Source organism: Linepithema humile, chromosome 2 (assembly GCF_040581485.1).
Source record: "Linepithema humile isolate Giens D197 chromosome 2, Lhum_UNIL_v1.0, whole genome shotgun sequence".
Lineage (NCBI taxonomy): Eukaryota > Metazoa > Arthropoda > Insecta > Hymenoptera > Formicidae > Linepithema > Linepithema humile.
In genome coordinates, this window is record NC_090129.1 from 10,884,275 (window position 1) to 10,899,512 (window position 15,238).

Sequence of the window (15,238 nt, forward strand, 5' to 3'; positions counted from 1 at the left end):
GAAAGAATAATTGCTGGCCGAATCGTCCAGCACCTGTCGCGGAATGGTCCCGACCTTAGCAAGGAGCAGTTTGGATTCCGAGAGGGTCGCTCTACCACAGATGCAATTCTGCACCTGAGGGCCCTCTCGGACCAAATTGTAGGGGAGGGAGAGGTGGCACTGGCAGTGTCGTTAGACATTGTCAACGCGTTTAACTCCCTCCCCTGGGACTGGGTGGGGGTGGCCATGGAACATCATGGCCTCCCCCAATATCTAAGGGATGTAGTCTGGGACTACTTCCGCGGCAGGACGCTCCAGTACCAAGACCAACTGGAGCGGATAAGCAGAAGGCCTATGCACTGCGGGGTTCCACAGGGGTCAGTTTTAGGCCCCCTTCTGTGGAACCTCGCGTACGATAGAGTGCTCCGCACGGCGCTTCCCCTGGGCTGTCGTCTGCTGTGTTATGCAGACGACACGCTGGTGGTGGCCCGGGGGAGGAATTGGGTAAAGGCTCGGGACGCGGCTAATGCCGCAACCCTGAGCGGTCGTATGCTTCATTCGAACCATGGGATTGGAGGTAGCCCCACTCAAGACGGAGGCCCTGTATTTTTACGACAGGGCCATGGGGCGTCCTCCCCCCATCCAAATGTGGGTGGGGAAGGTCCGAGTCCTGGTGGGGACCCGGATGAGGTATCTGGGCCTCATCCTGGATGGGCTTTGGGGTTTTGAACAGCACTTTGTGCAAATTATCCCCAAGGCGGACAGGATGGCGGCCGCGTTAGGCCATCTCCTGCCCAACGTGGGTGGGCCGAACGTTAGAGTTCGGCGTCTGTACGCCAATGTTGTGCAATCGGTGTCCCTCTACGGGGCACCGGTATGGGCCGATAAAGTCCTGGCCAGTCGGCGTATCCAAGCGATGGTTCATCGCCAACAGCACCGGCTGGCCTCAAGGATTATTCGGTCCTACTGCACGACGTCGTTCGTGGCGACCACGGCCCTGGCGGGCCTCCTCCCGGTCGAGTTCTTGGCGAACTCGTACGCCGAAGTCTATCGGCGTACGAGGGACCCTGACCGCACCGAGAATGCCCGTCGAAGACCAGGGGCCGTGGATAAAATCAAGAGGAATGCCCGTCGCAAAGCTATATCCCAATGGCAGGAGGCCATGGCGGATTCTGCGACGGGTAGATGGACCACCCACGCCATCCAGCCCTGTCTGCCGGAATCGGTAGACAGGCGAGGACGAGGACTCGAGTTCCACCTGACACAGGTACTCACCGGGCACGGTTGCTTCGGTGACTACCTGTGCAGGATTGGTAAGGAGCATACGACGGGATGCCACCACTGTGCGGCCGGTCGGGACTCGGCGCAGCACACACTCTCCAAGTGTGAGGCTTGGACGGAGGAGCGCCGAGCCCTGACCGCAGTGGTGGGAGAGGACCTCTCCCTCCCAGCATTGGTTCGAGCAATGCTGGAGGGAGAGGATAAGTGGAAGGCCGCCTCCAAATTCTGCGGGGTTGTGATGCTGCAGAAAGAGGAGGCGGAAAGAATCAGAAGGGGGGAGGCGGAAAAGGTGGACAGCACTCCACCACCCCCCTCCCCCTTCGCATAGAAGAGCGGGAGGCAACGGCGGCGTGGGTGCTCCCACGACCGCAATGCGGCGGAGGAGATTAATCCCCCGTCGCCGTTTACCAGCCCCACGTAGGGACTGAAAGGAGTAAAGGTCTCTCGGAAGGTGGTAAAGAAATTTGCCACCACCACCAACATCACAATCCGAGAGACCCCGGGGGGGACTTACATCCCGAAAGGAACATCCCCCCCCCCCTACTCATAGAGGCTGGGTGGGAAAGCGGGGAAACTTTTCCCTCTCCCCCCAGTGGGAACCAATCGTGAGCGGGGGCTCATGATGGTCCCGACCCCCCCACACATAAACCAGGGAGAGCGGGGGAAGATTGTGGTAGCCCAGTCTTCTCCGCAATAAAAGACGAAATAGAGAGGTGGGAGAAACATATCTCTTTCCCCCCCTCCAGGAAGGAACCGAACAGCGGTCAAACCCGAGAGGGGGTGAGATGAATGCCGCTGGCGATGCCTCACCCCCTCTCAAAACGGGTTAGGATGGCTACCGGCGGGGGTTTTAGTGGGTATACCTAGGGACACCTTCCCTGGGGGACTCCCACATAACCCTCGGGTTCTCCCCCGAGGCCCGAGGGTATCCATAAAGGATTTCCCCCGCCTTACCAAAAAAAAAAAAAAAAAGTATGAATTATTAGAAATAACTGATTTACTATTAATAACGGTTTTGCTGTTAATATATTACGAAATGAAAGTAGGTCAGCAATGTTTATCTAATAAGTTTATTGTTGCTATGTTTCTTATTTTTGAAATTATCGAAGGTAATCAGTTTCGATGGTTGAGCAAATCTATGTCAGTTTTAAAATTAGTTCATCATATCAGTACACGGTAAAATTTCATAATAAAATGCCACAATTGTTCTGGAACAAAGAGTACGCAGATATGATTTTTGTATATGACTTCTGCAATGGAAATTGTCGAGTTACAAAGGAATATCAATGAAGGTTTTTTATTATAGAAGAGTGCCAACAAACTTTTGATTTTCAATATAACGTGATACCAAAACATTTATAGAATCTATATTTATATAATTTTTTCTAATTTCTACTTATTGATCAAACTGATGAAGTTTAATCGTTTAACTTTAGAACACCCTGTATATATCACTTTCCGAGGTGCTGTTTTAAATACTTACTTTTATAGTAGATATGTTGTTATATCTGAGATCCAATGTCTGAAGTTTATCGTGATTAGTTATCCAATCATCCAATATTTCGGAAATGCTATTGTTAACTAAATATAATTCTTTTAGTTTACTGTAAAACGCTGTAGTAAATGCCTTGGACCATTTAGATAATGTAAGATAATTGTGAGACAAGTTAATATTTTTCACGCTTGTAAAAAAAACAAAACTATAATCGGGAATAGTTTTTAGATGATTTCGTTCCATATTTAGTTGTTCCAACCAGACTAATTTACGAAATAGTGTACTGAAAAAAAAGATTTTTGTATCAATAAAGTTATAAAGCATGTAAGCAATTATTATCAATTATGTAATAAAAGCAATTTAAATATACTCAGAAATGGTAGTAATGCAATTATTTAACAAATTCAATATATTTAATAAAACGGTATCGTTGAAAATATTATCCGGTAAAGCTTCTAGATAATTAGAGTCCAATTCCAATATTTCTAAGTATGACAAATCTCGAAATATTTCTACGGGCAAAGATTGGAGGTAATTGTTACTCAATACAATCTCTTCCAGCGATGATGATCCCCAAAAGAGATCTTTCGGTAAAGTGATTAGTCCATTGTTCATCAGTTTCAAATGTTTCACTTTCGTTAAATTGCTAAAAAATTCATCCAATAAAGTCAAATTTCTCTGGTTGTCGTTTAAGTAAACTCTTGCCAATTTTGTATTGTTTCGTAGAAGATCTTTTGGCAAATTTGTAAAATTGTTCCATTCTAGAAAAAGATTGTTAAGGTTTTCCAGCTTTGCGAATATATTTTCTGGTAAACCGGATAAGTCATTCATTGACATATCGAGGTGTCTCAGAGCAACAAGTTTGTCGAAAATACCCGCTGGGAACTCGGTTAAATAATTCTTACGTAGATCCAGATGTATTACATTTGTCAGCTTATCAAATGTGGTGGATTCTATCCGTCTCAAACTGTTATTCCTCAAATAGAGCCAATTTAATTCGGGGGTAAAATCAAAAAATTCAACGGCCAAAAATTCTAAGTTGGTGTTTGTTATGTAAAGGGTCTGTAATTTTTGCGAATTGGCTAACAGATCTTTATCCACATGCTGTATGTTGTAGTTCTCTATTTTTAGAGATTTTAAATTTTCGAAACCGTTTAGATGATGTTTTTCCAAGGTCGAGTTTAAGTTTTTGTATGATGAAAAAATTAATTCCTTAATATCTGTAGCTTTTAGCATTCGCGCAATGTCAATCAATTTGATGTTCTTAAGTAAATTGCACTCTTTGAACACCATCAGGTAGTCAGAAGCCCAAGAAGTATTATGCAACGTAATATTCCATATTTTGAGATTAAAATTTGACAAGTCTGCTGAGTTGACACAGGTAATTTATGTGAAAAACATATTTATGTAAATTTGATTTAATTATCTAAAAGTTAAAAGAAAAAAGAAGAAACGTTTATTTGTGAAACTTTCCATGAATTTTATACAAAATTATTTTTTAATAGTATGTAAAATAAATAATTTTGTAAATAAGTAGTTCTAAGTAAGACATTGAAGAACTTTTTAAAGAAAGATGGAATAAAAAATTTTAAAAAAAGTTAAAAGAAAAAAGAAGAAACGTTTATTTGTGAAACTTTCCATGAATTTTATACAAAATTATTTTTTAATAGTATGTAAAATAAATAATTTTGTAAATAAGTAGTTCTAAGTAAGACATTGAAGAACTTTTTAAAGAAAGATGGAATAAAAAATTTAATACTTTGCTCTACGAAAGATATTATTAAATATAAAAACATGAATATCGTAATCATGAAAAGTTTAATATTTTTTAATATTCGATATTTTTTAATATTTTTGAATTGTATAATATAGCAAAGAATTAATTTGTATCTACAGGGTGATTCAAAATAATCGTATGTCCTTAAAGGGGCATATTCCTGAGCGTATTCTGAGACAACTTTTCCTTTGGCAAAAGTTTGTGCAGAACTTAATTTTCAAGTTATAAAAGAAAATAGTTAGCGTATCGTGAGTCGAGTACAAGAAACAAGCAGGGGCGTTGCAACTCACCGTTACACGCGAGTGTTTACGTGAGGCGCCTGCTACAATCAGCTGACACTCACGATACACAAATACGTATACGCATCTCTCTTTCTCTCTCTCTCTTTCTCCCGCGATGAGACAGATCCATATCGAGTAAAAGCTTTTCCACTTTCTTATGGTTCACGTTTCACGTTTCAAAACACAACACATTCACATACTCTGTTCACTCACTTCATCGATAAAACGAGGAATTTATTTAACGATCACTACTAATCACTTAATGCGTGAAAATTACTCGAAAAAAGAAACACGTGTTTTTCGAGTAATTGTGTATCGTGAGTGTCAGCTGATTGTAGCAGGCGCCTCACGTAAACACCCGTGTGTAGCGGTGAGTTGCGGCGCCCCTGCTTGTTTCTTGTACTCAACTCACGATACGCTATTTTCTTTTATAATTTAAAAATTAAGCTCCGCACAAACTTTTGCCAAAGGAAAAGTTGTTTTAGAATACGCTCAGAAATATGTCCCTTTAAGGACATACGGTTATTTTGAATCACCCTGTATATATATATAATTTATAAGAATAAGAAAATTTAATTATTAAGCAAAGTATCAATAAAAATTATTAAAATTATTACTTACTTTTTTAATGTATTGTTTATTATTTATTATTAGCTTATCATTAATGTTAAAATTTTCATTATTTATCCATGTTTAATCATATAGCATAATGTTTCAATCAGAAAATTACATTTGCAAGAGAGCCTTGATGTTGATCTGTGTGTAATAATAAATCAATATTTACATAAATAAAAAATAATTACAAATAAAGTTTTTATTAATTATGCAATGAATAAAATATACATTAATGTAATGAACAAAAAATATATGTTTAAGTATTGAAAATAAAAGTAAGGATATACACTTTAGAATTGCACATATTTTACATTTTACACATTTTAAAAATTGCACAATAAGTATTTGAAATACAAAGCATTTTTTTAACATCTTGAATAATAAAATTATACGTTTTATTTAAAATATATATAATTGAACATTATATATATATATTTTTTAAACTCAAAATCTTTATAATATTTTTGATATTATTATTGATAATATAAAAAAATGAAAAACTTTTGTGTAAAATGAATGTTTCAATAATAAATATAAAAAGAAAAATCACGCGTTAAATATATAACAGACATATTACGTTTTTTGTAATGAAGCAAATAAAGCATCTGTTATCATTTTCTTCCTGATATTTTTTTCAGTTTGTGGAAGATTTGACAAGTGAGCAATAATAAACTGACTAAATGCTTCATCTTCATTTTCATATTTGTTATCCAAAACATTGACAAGTTTTTGTGTAACTGATGAAAACATTTTTTCAAATTCTTTCGTTTCATCTATTTTGCGTTTCTTGTATTTCACAGGTTTTGTATCTAATTTTTTAAGAATATTTTTTTTGTTTTTCTCCTCATTATTAGAATTATCTTCTTTTTCAGAATTGCTTGATATTTTATGAAATACTTCATTAGATTTTGGAATATTGACTGATAACTCCGAAGATGATGTAGAAGATGAAGTTTCAATCGCTTTTATATTACTATGCGTTCTGAAAATATAAAAATATATAAGTATATATTATACTATTAAAAGAAAATTTTTAAGCAATAATAACTACAAACCTTCGCTGTCTGACATAATTGTCAAGAAATGACAATTGGGAAAAAAATACAAAAGTTTTGTGAGTTGAAGCAGCACTTCCACTTTTATATTGACCATTCAAGATTCGTTTCTCACGATTGTATTGATTTCTTAGAGATGTACATCTAGTTTGGCAGTATTCAGGTGTATAAAAATTACCTGAAAATTTTGAGATACTTAAATCTATTATCATATTTACTTATCTATCATATAAATTAGCAATAAAATGTGATAAAAAATATATTATTAGAAAAAATAACATTTGTAACTTACCATAATTTTTATTTAGCATAATTTTAGACATTTCATTCCAAGCGTTATCTTTAATTATTCTGTCTTTAAAATCATTATGTCTTTTATTGTATAAAAATAGGCGTTCTCTGTATAATTCAATGAGAAAAGCATCACCATTTTTTTCTTCTATAGCAATATTTTCTTGTTCATTTGATATCTCTTGATTGTATACATATGATTCACATATGTTAGATTCGCAATATTCATGATCTTTCATTTTAATTGACTGAAACAATTAACAAAAAAGTATACTAATGTACTAGATACTATGGATATATAGATTTAATTTGTCAATCCATGTAATACAATTTAAATAACAAGATAATTTTGATTAGATAATTATATAATAATTAAACATACAATTAAGTTTAAACATATAATATTGGATCAAAAATTTGATTTATAAATAAGTATAACCTTTAATAAATCCTTTTTATAAAAAAGTTAGGTTATATTCATTTATTGAAATACATTGCAATACATAAAATTGTTATTACATATTTAACAGATTTAAATATATTATATTATAAATGTTTATGAAATATTTACCTTTTATTAGTAGTTGTGTATATATTTAGTTCCTTTTTATATATATTCGTTTATCACACGTACTTTTTGCAGCGTGACACGGTGTATATACGTTTAAGACTCGAGACACAAGACAGTATTGTGCGTCACTTCGAGACAAAGACTTAAGGCTGTCTTAAAATTATAAGACAGCCATTCTGCTTAGGCCCACAGCTATATATAATAGGGCTTTTTCTCGCAAAGAATTTTGACATTACTTATCTGCAAGTACAATTTTTTGGAAAGGTTTTTTATAATATATACAATTTTTTTAAAAAGATTTTTTTATAATATATTTTTGGAAAAATACAATCTTTTTGGAAAGTTTTTTATAATATATACAACTTTTTTTGGAAAGGTTTTTTGTGAGAAAAACTTTTTTTTAATATAATATATTTTTGAAAGTACAATTTTTTGAAAAGGTTTTTTATGAGGATACATATATACGCAATATTATATAACTTTTCGTGCATAAACTATCACCATTTTCAATATATTTAATACAAATTTTTGCTCTTGATTATCACATATTGATGTACAGCTAATCTCCCTTTTCATATATTCACGTGCGAAATTATCCTTGAATTCTTTTGCGAGATCATGCGGCATCTTATCCAAAAATGTGAGTATGGACATTATCCCAGCTGTTAAAGTAATCAATAATTAAAATTAAAATTTTTAATGTATCAATATATAAATAATGCAAAAGATTTATAACACGGATGATAATTATGTATAAAATTTATAACTTTAATAAGTTCTTAATAAGACTTACATAAAAACTTGTTTGAATTTTTAGCGAAAAATGTCGCTTCTCGATGACTGCAATGGCAAATTTCAAATCCAATATTTTTAAGTAACTCTTTTACTTCTTCGCGAGGATTTTTTGAATAAAAATATGGTGAAATACACCTTTTTACGTCCTACGTAAAAATAATAATTAGTAACTTGTAGTTGAAAAATTAGAAACAAATACATTACATATATATAATGATTACTTCCTTGTACGATGCAAAGTCTTTATCTTGTGCCATTAATTCAAAAACATTATATGTATTATGAGATGCTAAAAATAATGTAAGCATAGTTCCACCAGGTCGAAGCATGCGATAAATGTTTTCAAACGCTTGTCTGTTAAATAAAGAAGATAAATGTAAATAATTTTTGAAGTATACATTTATTATAATATTTGTAAATTAAAATTGTGTTCATATTATTATGTCTAATCAAGCAAAAGACGTTATTAAAACCAATTATTTCAAATTAAAAATTACACAGAAATTATTTATTTAAACCAGTTTTAAATTTTGTTAATAGCAATTTTTCATTCAATAAATACCAAATTTTCCTATAAGAAAAAAATTATATTTTTATAAGAAATTTATTAATTTATATGTGCTTAATAATCTTACTTACCGAATGTTTTTGCACCAATTCAAAGTGTGGAATGAAAAAATGTGGTCAAATTCCGATACATATTTCTCAGGCAAATTTTTAGTTTGGATATCTAATACTTCGAATCTAAGTCGTTTCTCATCGCTATATGTCATATTTGCATATTCGATCATGCTTTGTGAAATATCCGTACCTGCATGATATACAATAATCGGATTAACAATAAGTAATAATGCACGATAATTTGTAGTTATATATAAACAATTTATTTGTTTACTTACCAATTATTACTGCATTTGGGTCAAGAGATGACAAAAGAATGTCATTCGTTACATCTCCCGGTCCACAACCGATATCCATACATTTTCCGGAAATTTTCTTTAAATCATCAGCAAGTTCATCAATTAAACGTGATACATTGTATCTTTGAATATTGTCAGATGAAGCATAATCCCTTGGGTTTACCATATTTACAACTTTAACAATTGCAACTTTAATTTGCTTCACAACTCGGTCAGTGTTTCTGTATATTCAATGTAATGCATCGCAGTATTCTCTGCAACTCCTTATATAGGTCGGTTTTTTGGTTCTTCATATCAATTATCTTTATTGCATAAGATATGTTATCTGTTATCTAATGCAAAACCTTGATGCTATTTTCTGATGTACTGATAACGATTTGAAAATTTCACTAACTCACATTTGCCATTGAAAGCAAAACGTCTCAGACTGCTGGCCTAGTTATGCTTATTGATCGATTGGTAAATATTTCGACATTTCCGTTTGTATAATATGTTTTTATAATAATTGTTTTGATGCAGCGTATCAGTTTTTCTTTTCTTTTCCGTTTTTTTTTTGTAATTTAAATAATTATAACTTAAACATTTTGTAGTCATAAGTAGTATTAAAAAATTCATTAACAACATCACTATTTTAAAAGGAATTAATATCAATATGCACAATATTTTTAATAAAAAATATTTCTTTTATTCAATAAATAACAATAATCAATAAGAGTTGAGGGCTCTTCTATTATTTTATAATAAGACAAATAATATAAAGCAAATAGAGCCGTAGCTGGATCTCAGTGCTTAATCATTTATTTTACATTAACGCTTATAAATATAATCATTAACGCTTATAGATATGATCAAACGCTTATAAGTAGATATGATGAAACGTTTCGGCCATCGATTTTTGTTGTATAAGCGCTAAAATCAGTCGTGCACGACATCAATTATACCGAAAGTATATTATATACAAATCGACTCTGAATAAACATTTTTGATTTATTGTTATTGCCGCATAGCTTCAAGCCGTGATATCTTTGGGTTCGCGGTGTCTTTTATCCAGGGACGCATTTAGGTTTCTGCCGCCCCTAGGCTGAATCAAATTTGCCGCTTCTTAATGACAGTGGAGCAAGAGGGAATTTTTTTATTAATTAAATAAGAAATAGATAATAAAATAAGAACAGGTATCTTATATATAGGATTCTTTGAATAATAATAAATAACACACTGCATTGATTTTTAAAATTTTTTTTTGAAATATAAAATAATCAGCTTAAATCTTAAACTAATCTTAAACTAATCTTTGGAAATCAGGAACTACATTAACAAAACAATTTTCTTGTTAAAAAAGTATATCAAAGTTTAAACAAAATGTCGCCTTGCTTTTTTATTTTAGCAAACGAATGAATAATGTCATCAAAAGATATTCTTGACATTATTTCGGACTCAATTGACAGAAGTGCCAACGCGTTTAATCTATCTTCTGACATTGTAGATCGCAAGTAATTTTTTATTCGTCGTAAGCACGAAAATGAACGTTCAGCCGTACAGTTTGAGGATGCTTTAGTTCTAAATATTCTTGCTGCAATATTCACATTCGGATATACATTGCATAAGTCATTTTTATGCATCCATGTGCATATATCTTGCACTGACACGGATATATTTTCAGGCAAGAGTAATTGTTCACGCAAATGTAAGAATTCTTCAACAATACTGAGTTCAATATCATCTGGAAAGCCTTCACAGACGCGGATAGCATGTTCTCTTATTTCTGCTGAACTCAACTCTCTTAATTTGATGAGCACAATGAATCTATCATATATAATTTCATACCCAGAACACCGTTTTTCTAATTCAGTTCGTAAACTATCTAAAATTACGAGGAATGTTTCAATTCGAAAACGATCTCTGCTGCTGAACGTTTCATCAGCATCGCCATCTCGTGATTCATCAAGTTGCAATTTTCTTTTCTTTATTCGAGATTTACATCTTTCGTATTTCTGCTCATTTGACAATAATTTCGCTTTGTTCTCAAATTCATCAAAGTCGTTTCTAATCCTTTGGACGAAATTAATAAGAGACTTATACAATTCTAAAACAATGAAGATATCAATATTTATACTTTGTAGTTTCTTACTTGATGCGTTTAATCTTGAAAGCAAAGTACCCCAAAATATAGCCATAAACGCGGTTTCCAATCGTTCTAAACAAATTCGTAATCCCTTTGCTTCACTTCTGGTTATATTTTTTTTTGCTGCGTTATTTTCAATGAAGGATAAAGCTTCAATAATCTCCAACCAAGATTCATTCAAACTTCGGCAAGCGTCATCTCTAGCAGACCATCGTGTTGTTGACAGTCGCTTCAGTGTTAGTTTGGCTTTCATATATGATTGTAATATTTCCCACCGGTGTGTGGATGCCGAGAAAAAATTAAAAAGTTCCTGGAGGACACCGAAAAAATTTGTTGCTTCAGTACAACAACTTGCGGCACAGGTTCCTACGAGATTTAAAGAATGGGCAGCACATGGTACATACTCAGCTAAAGGATTTAGTTCTTTGATTCTTATCTGAAGTCCCGAATAAGCACCAGACATATTAGCAGCATTATCATAAGATTGGCCTCTACAATTAGATATGTCAATATCCAAGTCAATGAGTGTTTTACTGACGGTTTCTGCTAATTCCTGTGATTTCCCGAGTCGAAATTTAGCGTCTCTTTTAATGCTCATACAGCCTATATGAACCTATTTTTACGGAATTAGAACCTAGAACTCCTCTTTTAAAACTTGATCTCCTATAATTTGATGTTGAAATACTACTTTAAACCTATAGAGCCTCACAAAATAGATTGTATTACTGCGAGAACTCCTCCATTAAACCTCGAACTTTTATCTAGTATATATATATACTAGATAAATTCGACCTATAAAAATTATTATAATGTTTAATCATAAAGGAAAATATTTGATTCGTTGCATTTCCAACTTTCATTAATATTGATACCTTTCCGTTTTCTTCTTCAAAATAGTGATATGATATCTGAAAAAGATTCAGCGCAAAAAAATTTTTTTAAATTAATTTTTTTATTAAATGTTAACTATTTTAGATGTACTCGTTAAAATTCAAATAAGAATGAAAAACTATACGAGCAATATGCATAATGTGGTTGTATTTTGATTATTGCTTTATTAAGTGATACAATATTATCAAACGTTTCAGTCTTAATTTGGACCTTTTTCTGTATAAATATTTCTGTCTGAACTTGTTTTAACGCATGTTAACTATACTTAATAATATACTCTTAACTATATGTATTACATATACTTAATAAATAATATTTAATTCAATAAATATTATGTAATGTTTTTAGTATCTTATTTTATATTTAATATCTTAATTTAATATTTTTAATATAATCACAAAGGTATATGGATTTTCAGCACTAGTTTTATGATATTATCAAGAAATTCTAATGATTGCAAAAATCTTCACAATAATAAAAAAAATTACTAACTATATAATTTTAATTGATGATAATTTTTAATAACATAGAATTTTTAAAAATATTAGAAATTAATACTCAATAGTTGAATTTTGATATTATATTTTGATATTATCAAGAAATTTCTAATAATTACAAATTTTCAAAAGATAATAAAATTCAACTAAATGGTATTGATTAATGATATTTTTAAATTGTATGCTATTAAAAATTATCGTTAATCAAAATTATAGTTAGTATTTTTCTTTATTGTGAACATTTGCAATCATTAGAATTTCTTGATAATATCATAAAAGTAGTGCTGGCAAAAAGGAATCTATATATTTTCAGGGTCTAAAGCGGGTCAACGGAGGGTTTTAACTAAACCCTACTTTGAAGCTTTAGCAGGAAAAAGGGAAATTTCGGACATATTGTAGCGCCAAAGTAGGTGCTATTATATACATACGATACAATGCATAACACCTACTTTGACTCTCTTATGCCTACCTCAAAATAAAAGATTAAGGTTCAATATAGGTGCTAAATTTCGACTCGGGATATTACTTTATAAACTTCGGGCATTTTGATTATTCCGGATTCTGAATGAATAAATTTATAAATATTTCTAGCATCACAGTCGCATTCCCAAGGATTTTCATGTAACGTCAAATGAGTTAAATTGGCAGAGTTGTTCCAAAATCTCAGCACATCAGGATGTATTCTTGATAAATTGTTATTGTGTAGCTCCAAATCCTGAAATGTGTGTATGTTCAATATGATTCAATTTTAATAGTAAAGTTTAACATTCTTTTATAATACTTTTAAGGATAAATAATTTTTATAATTTTATATTTCTACCATATATACATATATACATATATACATATATTTTATAGATTATTATATATAGTTATTTGTGAAAAAAATTTAAAATTAATTTGTTAAATTTTATTAATTAGACATTTCGAATTTGTTTTCGTAGTACGTTTCTAACAGTTTCGTTAATTTCTTTTTGTATAAATTATTCTTATATAAAATACAATTAAATTACGCATCTTTGTGATCTCCGATAATTTATTTTCGGAAATAGTAGATATGTTGTTGTGAGATAAAAAAAGTTTATTCGCTAATCTGAGTTCTAATTTTTCCAAGTCTCGCATTTGTGTTAACCGATTATAGGAGAAATTCAAATAAAATTGCGAAATTGTGTTAACCGATTTTGTTAAATTTTGAATAAACTGAATGTTAGGTTCTGTTATATTGTTTGGCACATTAGTTAAGTTTTTATGAGAACAGTCAAATATGAAAGCTTTATCATAAGGCTTCAAAAAGAAATCGCACTTTTCGGGGCATATAGTAATGGAATCTGTGTTTTGTATTTTACAGGTTAAATTTCTAGAATACAACCGTACTTTTTTCAATTCTTTCGGACTATGACAAATTAAATTGTTTAATTCTATCTGAAAATAATTTTGAACGTTACGCATATCGCCTTCGTAATAACGTAGAAAATCGTACACGTCACAGTCACAACTTAACGGATTATTTTCTACTAATACTCTAATGTTGCGATCAGTTTTTGTTTGTATATTTTGTTCGAGTTTTTTTGTGATATTTTTGGCATCGTGTAAAAGGATATGTTGTATTTTATTATGAGTCAAATTCACTAGAACGTTGTGCGATGAAAACAATAAATCACTTGTCTAAAATTAGAAAAAAAAACGGTATTGTCATACATTCATCATTTACAAAATCAATTTTATATATCTAATATACAAGGTGTTACAAAGTTAAATTAAACTTTGTCAGTATGTTCTATGATTAGAAATAACTGATTCATTATTAATAACAATTTCGCTGATAATGTATTACGAGGTGAAAGTAGGTTAGCAATGTTTATCTAATAAGTTTATTGTTGCTTCGTTTATTATTTGAAATCATCGAAGGTAATCAGTTTCGATGATTGAGCGAATCTATGTCAGTTTTAAAATTAGTTCATTATATCAGTACACGGTAAAGAAGGATGTTAAATATAGGTCAATTTTGGCTCATGGTGTGGAACCAAAACTACAAATGGTTTCTTATAGATTTCATACCGTAGAATCACGTGGTAAAGTTTGTTTTCCTCTAGACACCGGAGAAAGTATGGAAAAATTGAAAAAAGACCATGAAAAATGAAATTTTCCGAGCTGGTTGAAGCTTGGAACATTCCTGCAGCAATTTAAAAAAAATGGTTTGTCGCTTTTGTTCTTTTGCAGGGAGGAAGTTCTGAGGCCCTCACATGACATACAAAAAAGACCGATCCAATACATGCGTCGGAAGATACCCTTATACCCGAAAAACCACCCCCAAAATCATTTAAACGATTCACGATAACAGAACCTATATTTATATAACATTTTTTTTTATTTCTATTTATTAATGATTTATTGGTATTAAACTAGTGATGTTTAATCGTTTAACTTTAGAACACTCTGTATATATCACTTTTCGAGGTGCTGTTTTAAATACTTACTTTTATAGTAGATATGTTGTTATAGCTGAGATCCAATGTCTGAAGATCGTGATTAGTTATCCAATCATCCAATATTTCGGAAATGCTATTGTTAACTAAATATAATTCTTTTAGTTTACTGTAAAACGGTGTGGTAAATGCCTTGGACCATTTAGATAATGTAAGATAATTGTGAGACAAGTTAATAATTT

At 32.2% G+C, this 15,238-nt stretch overlaps 3 protein-coding genes across 3 annotated transcripts; all 3 read right to left on the reverse strand.

Moving 5' to 3' along the window:
• Window positions 1-3,115: 3,115 nt before the first annotated feature.
• LOC136998278 (carboxypeptidase N subunit 2-like) lies at window positions 3,116-4,048 on the reverse strand. Its single transcript, XM_067350841.1, has one exon. It carries the CDS (start codon window positions 4,046-4,048, stop codon window positions 3,116-3,118), a length of 933 nt encoding a protein of 310 aa, XP_067206942.1.
• Window positions 4,049-5,221: 1,173 nt separating this feature from the next.
• On the reverse strand, window positions 5,222-7,639 carry LOC136997926 (uncharacterized). The gene is made up of 4 exons (XM_067349354.1): window positions 6,776-7,639; window positions 6,484-6,661; window positions 6,006-6,410; window positions 5,222-5,569 (listed from the first exon to the last, which is right to left on the reverse strand). Exons 1-4 carry the CDS (start codon window positions 7,011-7,013, stop codon window positions 5,497-5,499), a joined length of 894 nt encoding a protein of 297 aa, XP_067205455.1. The 5' UTR covers window positions 7,014-7,639; the 3' UTR covers window positions 5,222-5,496.
• Window positions 7,640-7,768: 129 nt separating this feature from the next.
• LOC136997929 (juvenile hormone acid O-methyltransferase-like) lies at window positions 7,769-9,972 on the reverse strand. The gene is made up of 5 exons (XM_067349359.1): window positions 9,040-9,972; window positions 8,780-8,951; window positions 8,362-8,494; window positions 8,139-8,286; window positions 7,769-8,007 (listed from the first exon to the last, which is right to left on the reverse strand). The coding sequence occupies exons 1-5, from the start codon at window positions 9,224-9,226 to the stop codon at window positions 7,817-7,819; spliced, it is 831 nt and encodes a 276-aa protein (XP_067205460.1). The 5' UTR covers window positions 9,227-9,972; the 3' UTR covers window positions 7,769-7,816.
• Window positions 9,973-15,238: the final 5,266 nt, after the last annotated feature.